This window comes from Chiloscyllium plagiosum, chromosome 5 (genome assembly GCF_004010195.1).
Source record: "Chiloscyllium plagiosum isolate BGI_BamShark_2017 chromosome 5, ASM401019v2, whole genome shotgun sequence".
NCBI lineage: Eukaryota > Metazoa > Chordata > Chondrichthyes > Orectolobiformes > Hemiscylliidae > Chiloscyllium > Chiloscyllium plagiosum.
The window spans coordinates 66210701-66217303 of NC_057714.1; the positions used below are offsets into that span (position 1 = coordinate 66210701).

General features: G+C 41.8%; 1 protein-coding gene across 2 annotated transcripts in view; it reads right to left on the minus strand.

Moving 5' to 3' along the window:
- Positions 1-5150, minus strand: part of ift57 (intraflagellar transport 57 homolog (Chlamydomonas)) — a 44780-nt gene extending 39630 nt beyond the window's left edge. For both annotated transcript variants that reach the window (XM_043690230.1, XM_043690229.1), the window contains exons 1-2: positions 4844-5150; positions 2735-2897 (exon numbers count right to left, since the gene is read on the minus strand). In XM_043690230.1, coding sequence (XP_043546165.1) covers positions 2735-2897; positions 4844-4998 — 318 coding nt within the window. In that variant the 5' untranslated portion in view covers positions 4999-5150. The remainder of the gene's footprint in view (positions 1-2734; positions 2898-4843) is intronic.
- Positions 5151-6603: the final 1453 nt, after the last annotated feature.

A 6603-nucleotide genomic window follows, 5' to 3' on the forward strand; every position in this document is an offset into this window, starting at 1 on the left:
CAAGCGAAACAAAGAACAGCCAGGGAATTCCTAGAAGCTTGGCACTCATCCACAAACTCCATCAACAAACACATAGACCTGGACCCAATATACCGGCCACTACAGCGGACAGCTGAAACGGACAACCGGAAGCAGCAGGGACAGGCCACTATAAATGCCGGAAGAAACACCACAGAAGCGCTTCACAGGAGGCTCCCAAGCACTGAGGATGTCACCTAGACAGGGAACAAAATGTTTGCAACAAAAACTTCCAGCTCGGTGAACAGAACCACAGCAGAGAGGAAATAGCAAAAACTTTGTATGATAACTGGATACCACATAGCACACACTAATTTCCATTAACAAAATGTGTTCCTATGCTTTATCAACAACTTATTTCCATAAACGTACTTTGTTAAAGTAAATTTAATCTTAGCAATGCTACATGTGTAATATTGTGTCTCTCTGTCCTTACCTCAAACCACATGTTTTTATTACTTGCAGGCGTAGGTTACATAGGATTAGCAGGTAGCCAAAGGGGAATCAAAATAGGTGCTGTGTACTTGGATTCCCAAAAGGCATTCAAGAGGATGCCATTCAAAAAGGTTAATGTTCAAGAAAAGGATTCATTCAGGAATATTATAGAATAGAATCCCTACAATGTGGAAATAGGCCATTTGGCCCAACAAGTCCACTGACCCTCGGAAGAGTATCCCAACCAGAGCCATTCCCCTACCCTATTACTTTTACTCTGACTAATGCACCTAACCTATGCATTCCTGGACACTATGGGCAATTTAGCATGGCGAATCCACTTAACCAGCACACCTTTGGATTGTGGGAGGAAACTACAGCACCCGGAAGATATGCACACAGACAAGGGAACAATGTGCAAACTCCCCACAGACTGTCACCCGAGGCCAGAATTGAACCCAGGTCCCTGGAGCTGTGAGGCAGCAGTGCTAACCACTGAGCCACCATGTCACCTATATTAGCATTAATAGAAGATCGGTTAAAATACTGGAAGTGAACAATATGAATAAATGGGGAATTTTGAAGTTGACAGACTATGAAGGAGACACTGGCGGAGAGCTGATCAATGTTGAGGGCTCAGCTATTAACAAATGCATACTAATTACTTTGGCAAAGATACTGAAAATAACATGTCAGTTAGGTACGATCTTGTGGGTATCACAGAGACATGGCTGCAAGAGTATCAGGGATGGGAACTAAATATTCAAGGATACATGAATATGGAAAGTACAGGCAGATGGACAACTTTACCTTGTAAAGAAAGAAATGGAATTAAATCAATAGCAAGAAATGAATTAGATGATGTAGAATCTGTGTGGGTGGAGTTGAGGACCCAATGGGAGCTGTGTTCAGGTGTCCTGATCATGGTCAGGATGTGGGGGAAAAAATAAGTCAGGACATAGAAAAGGTATGTAAGAATAGCAATATTACAATTATTGTCAGGGACTTCAATATGCAGGTGAACTGGGAAAATTAGGTTGATAATGGACCTCAAGAAAAGAGATTTGTGGAATGTCGACGAGGTGAATTTTTGGAACAGTTTGCAGTACAGCTCACTAGGGAACAGACAATTCTGGATTTAGGTGATGTGTACTGAAGCAGAGTTGATTAGGGATCTTAAGGTGAAAGAAGTCCAAGGTGCAGTGATCACAATATGATAGAATTCACTCTACAATTTGACAGGGATAAGATTGAATCAGATCTAACAGTATTACAATTGAGTAAAGGTAACTACAAAGACATGAGGGAGGAGTGGTCCAGAGTTGATTGGAAGGGGAGCCTAGCAGGGAAAATGGTGGAGTTTCTGGGTATAATTTGGGAGGCATAACAGGAACAAAAGTATACAATATGGAAAAGATTAGTGGGAAGCCAGAAGATTGGGAAGCCTTTAAAAACTACCAGAGGATAAATAAAACAGCAATAAAGGTGGGGGAAGGTGGAGTAGAAAATGAAATATGAGAATAAGCTAGTCAGTAACATAAAAGAAGACTGCAGGGTTTTTTTTCAAGATATTAAAACGCAGAAGTGAACATGGGAATGCTGGAAAATGTGGCTTAGGAAGTAATAATGGGGAACAAAGACATAGTGGAAAAACTGAACGGGTACTGTGCATCAGCTTTCACAGTGAAAGACACTAACAGCATACCAGAACTTCAAGAGAAACGGGGGCAGAGGTGAGTATAGTGGCCATCACTAAGACAGAAGTGATGGCGAAGCTGAAAGGCCTGAAGGTGGATAAATAACCCAGACCAGGTGACTACACCTCAACTTCTGAAGAAGATAGCTGTGGAGATTGTAGAAACATAGAAAGATCACCATCAAAAAATCAGGAAAATTTCATAATCTGGATCACTTAAAAAACTGATAGAACAAAGTGAAGTCAAAAGCTAGATGAGTTTACAAACGGTCCATTTTATCATCACATTGCAGTTGTTGATCACCAAAAGGAAGTTTAGTTGCTCCTCTATGGGGCCATTTCATTCCTTTAATGGAAAAAAAAACATAACTGATAAAACTTAATTTTAATTGCATATATATGCACAAGAAACTCTAGACAGCAAATGGACTAATAAATTTCAGCACCTTCTACACTAATATTTCCTTTTTCCATAACACAGATTGTCTCTAAAGGTACAGAAAAGTTATGAACTGATTGTTTCTGAAATGAACTAAATATTTTATAATTCATCTCCTGTACTGTGTGCTTAGCTTGTAAACTTACCAAAGCACGGAATTCTGTCAGAATGTTTGATATTGTTGCATTTGGATCATCATATTCTTGGGGTTGTTCAAAGAAGTGTCCTGTTTGGTTTAACAACCAAGCTGCCACAGATGTAAACATGTAGAACTGCTCACCAGGGTTTGTAGGGAGAGCAAAGTAGTGCCTGTTCAAATGAATGTTTAATAGATTATTGGTATATATCAATCATGCTGCAAATTGATTATATTTTAAATGGTAACACATTTGTGATCTCATGTGTGCTCTCTAACCTCCCTGCCTACCTCCCCCTAGAAAATTCATTATTTAAAACATTTGTTAGAGCTCATAATATAAATCAACTCATCTGAAGACTTGAAAAGAACTGAGTAAAAAGCTGCAGTGGATATCTTCCAAGGAAGAAATGTTAAATTTAGATTTCAGATCTACATTAGAGATTAAGATTTGAGGATAGAGGAGTGGGGAATAAAGTATGTCAGAACATAAAATATCAATCCATTGATATCCAATATTTACATGAGAACACAAATTTTGCACTGCGTGAACATGAAGACAGATGAGATGGTGCTTTAGAGTTCAAAATAAGTATAAATAAAAGATGACAAACCTTCATGAAATTGTCAACTGATTATTACTTTGGAATGCTGATTGTAAGAAGCTTGTGTAGAACCAAAATAGGGAGACACAGGAAAAGCCAGGCTTGTCAAACAATGTTATCACAGCAGATTTAAAGGCCATAACAATAGAGATAAATTGTCACAGACACATTGGTCCAGATTTTCTAACAGCCAGGCAGTTGTTTTCCAGGGTAGTTGGGAGTTGTGCATGGGTTCCTTTGGAATCCCCATTGCAGCAAACTCCAAAGGAATTGCCCAGGATATTGAAGACTCTGCAATACAGCAGAGCTGTGAGAATCAAGTGTGACTCCGCATTGCTGCAAAGAAGCTTGATTGGGTCTCCCGTCAGAAATGTAGAGCACTCTCCTTTCATTAAAAAAGGGTGAATAACAACCTTGCCATTCCTCAGAAAATTATGATAACAACAACTCAATCTATTTGAGGATAACATTTATGATGAATCAGAGAAACGTACCAGAAGGAAGACTTTATGGTCCAAAACTGTTCATTATTTTAAGTGAAAAGAGTGTTCTGCCTCTCCCTTATTATTTTAGGGATAATTCTGAGTTTAGATAGACCCCTTGTTACTGAATCATGCTCCACTTATAACGTTTTCACTTACTTAAAAATGTTTTCATAACTTTGAAAACTTTCATTAGATTTGCATCTCACACTCCCTGTTCTAGTGATAAACATTATTTTCCCAACGTTGTTCTTCACAACTGTAAACAATCGGTCTCAATCCATTGATGAGCATTCACGTACGAGTCAACAGATTAGAAACTCAAACTCAACCCAAAGGAGAAAGACACACTTCGGGCTAACACTTTAGTTAGTACTAATGGAGTGCTGCACTATCTTTCATCTTTCAGAAGAAAATTCAACTAAGAGCCAGAGTGTCATTTTTAGTAAATGTAAAAGATCTTGCCTATCATTAAAAGAACAGTAGTCAAGTTTGCTAAATTAGCCATATCTCTCACATAGGATTCAACTAATTTACTAAATTGCTCTTTGTGCAACATTGCTGAGCTCAAACGGGCTCCCTGATATTTCAATGAAGAAATGCTCCATTTGGCTGTGAAAGGCTGTAGAACATTGCTGTACAAATGCAGGCTCTTACTTTCCTGTTGCTCTTGGGGGCTATACACTTTCTGCCCATAAATATGACAAGATATTTCATTCTGGCCTGAGCAATACGTTGGGGTTTAGATCAGAGTGGTGCTGGTAAAGAACAGTAGGTCAGGCAGCATCCGAGCAGCAGGAAAATCAACATTTCGAGCAAAAGCAATACGTTGGACCGATTGTTTGCTTTTAACATTCAAAAGGTCTGCTGTACGAGATGCAGAATGGAAATGGGAAGCGGACAGTAAGTCGGGACGATCGAAGGGGTGTGCAGAGACAAGGGCTTCTCCTGAGAGTCAGACCCTGGGGTCAGGTTGGGGGCTGGTCACCCTGCAGGCCTATCCCGGGTTAACAACAGAGAGCCAGCGCCCACCTCGACAGGGCCTTCATGTTGTTTCTCCGGATCAGATTCTCCTCGTAGTTCAGCAGCTTCAGCTTGTCCAGCAGATCCTCCATGGTGACAAACATCTGATAGACAGCGCCGGGGCCGCGCTCCCCTTCATCGCCCCGCCGGCCATCATCGGCCATCGGAGCTGCGGCTCAGGGCTGTGTGTTTTACCCGCTCCTCCCTCCCTACCGCCCACTCGCTCTGTCCCCACTGCCAGGACACTGTCCGCAATGTAAAATTCAACGGTTAAAGCGCCCGCCCGATTTGAACGGAACACCGCGTATCCAGGAAGTGAGGTCAGTAGTGAATGAAGTTGTTATGGAGCCACGTGGGAAAGAGGAGGGATGTTGTGTATAAGTAGGGGTTGGCAAGGCTGAACAATGTAACAAGCAACTGATCAGGGCTCTTGTGGCGCAATAGTATCATCCCTACCTTTGAGCTGGGAGGCCCAAGTTCTTAAGTCCCACCTGCTCCAGAGTTGTGTCATGTCAGAGGTTGATTAGAACATGGGTATACAACCAGCCAACTGAGGGCTCTTGTGTGTGTGTGTGGGGGGGTGGGGTTAGTGTCCCTATCTCTGAGCCAGGTGACCGGGGTTTAATTTCCACCTGGTGCAGAGGTGTGTAATAACACCTCTGAACAGGATTTCTTTTTTAAAAATCTGCAACAACTGAGGCTCTCAACTACATTAAACATCCCATGATGCTCCGTGGGAACATGGCTCATAGCAACATGTTTTGTGACCTCAAGATGTCCTGAAATAATTCACAACTAATGCCAGCAACTTTGAAATGTAGTCATTGATGTAAAGTAGGAAATGTTTAGCAGAACCTTATAAGGGCTTGAATGCAGTGGACTATGTGAGAAATGTGGCAGAATCAAGCAAGTTCAAAGAGGTAGGTGTCTTTAATTTACAGGCGTCAAGGTGAGATTCTTACCAGATAATGGCGAGTTACCTACAAAGAAGGATCATTCCTTATTGGCAACCTTATTAGAGTCATAGAGTCATAGACATGTACAGCATGGAAACAGACCCTTCGGTCCAACCCGTCCATGCTGACCAGATATCCCAGACCAATCTAATCCCACCTGCCATTATCTGACCCATATCCCTCCAGACCCTTCCTATTCATATACCCATCCAAATGCCTTTTAAATGTTGCAATTGTACCAGCCTCCATCACTTCCTCTGGCAGCTCATTCCATATATATAACATTTCTGTGTGAAAAAGTTGCCCCTTGGGTCTCTTTATATCTTTCCCCTCTCATCCTAAACCTATGCCCTCTAGTTCTGGACTCCCCCACCCCAGGGAAAAGACTTTGTCTATATATCCTGTCCATGCCCCGCATAATTTTGTAAACCTCTATAAGGTCACCCCTCATCCTCCGTCGCTCCAGGGAAAACAGCCCCAGCCCCAGCCCCAGCCCCAGCATGTTCAGCCTCTCCCAGTAGCTCAAATCCTCCAACCTTGGCAAAATCCTTGTAAATATTTTCTGAACCCTTTCAAGTTTCACAACATCTTTCCGATAGGAAGGAGACCAGAATTGCACAGTGGCCTAACAAATATCCCGTACAGCCGCAATATGACCTCCCAACTCCTGTACTCAATACTCTGACCAATAAAGGAAATCTTCTTCACTATCCTATCTAGCTGTGACTCCACTTTCAAGGAGCTATGAACCTGCACGCCAAGGTCTCTTTGTTTAGCAACACTCTCTAGGACCTTACCATTAAGTGTATAAGT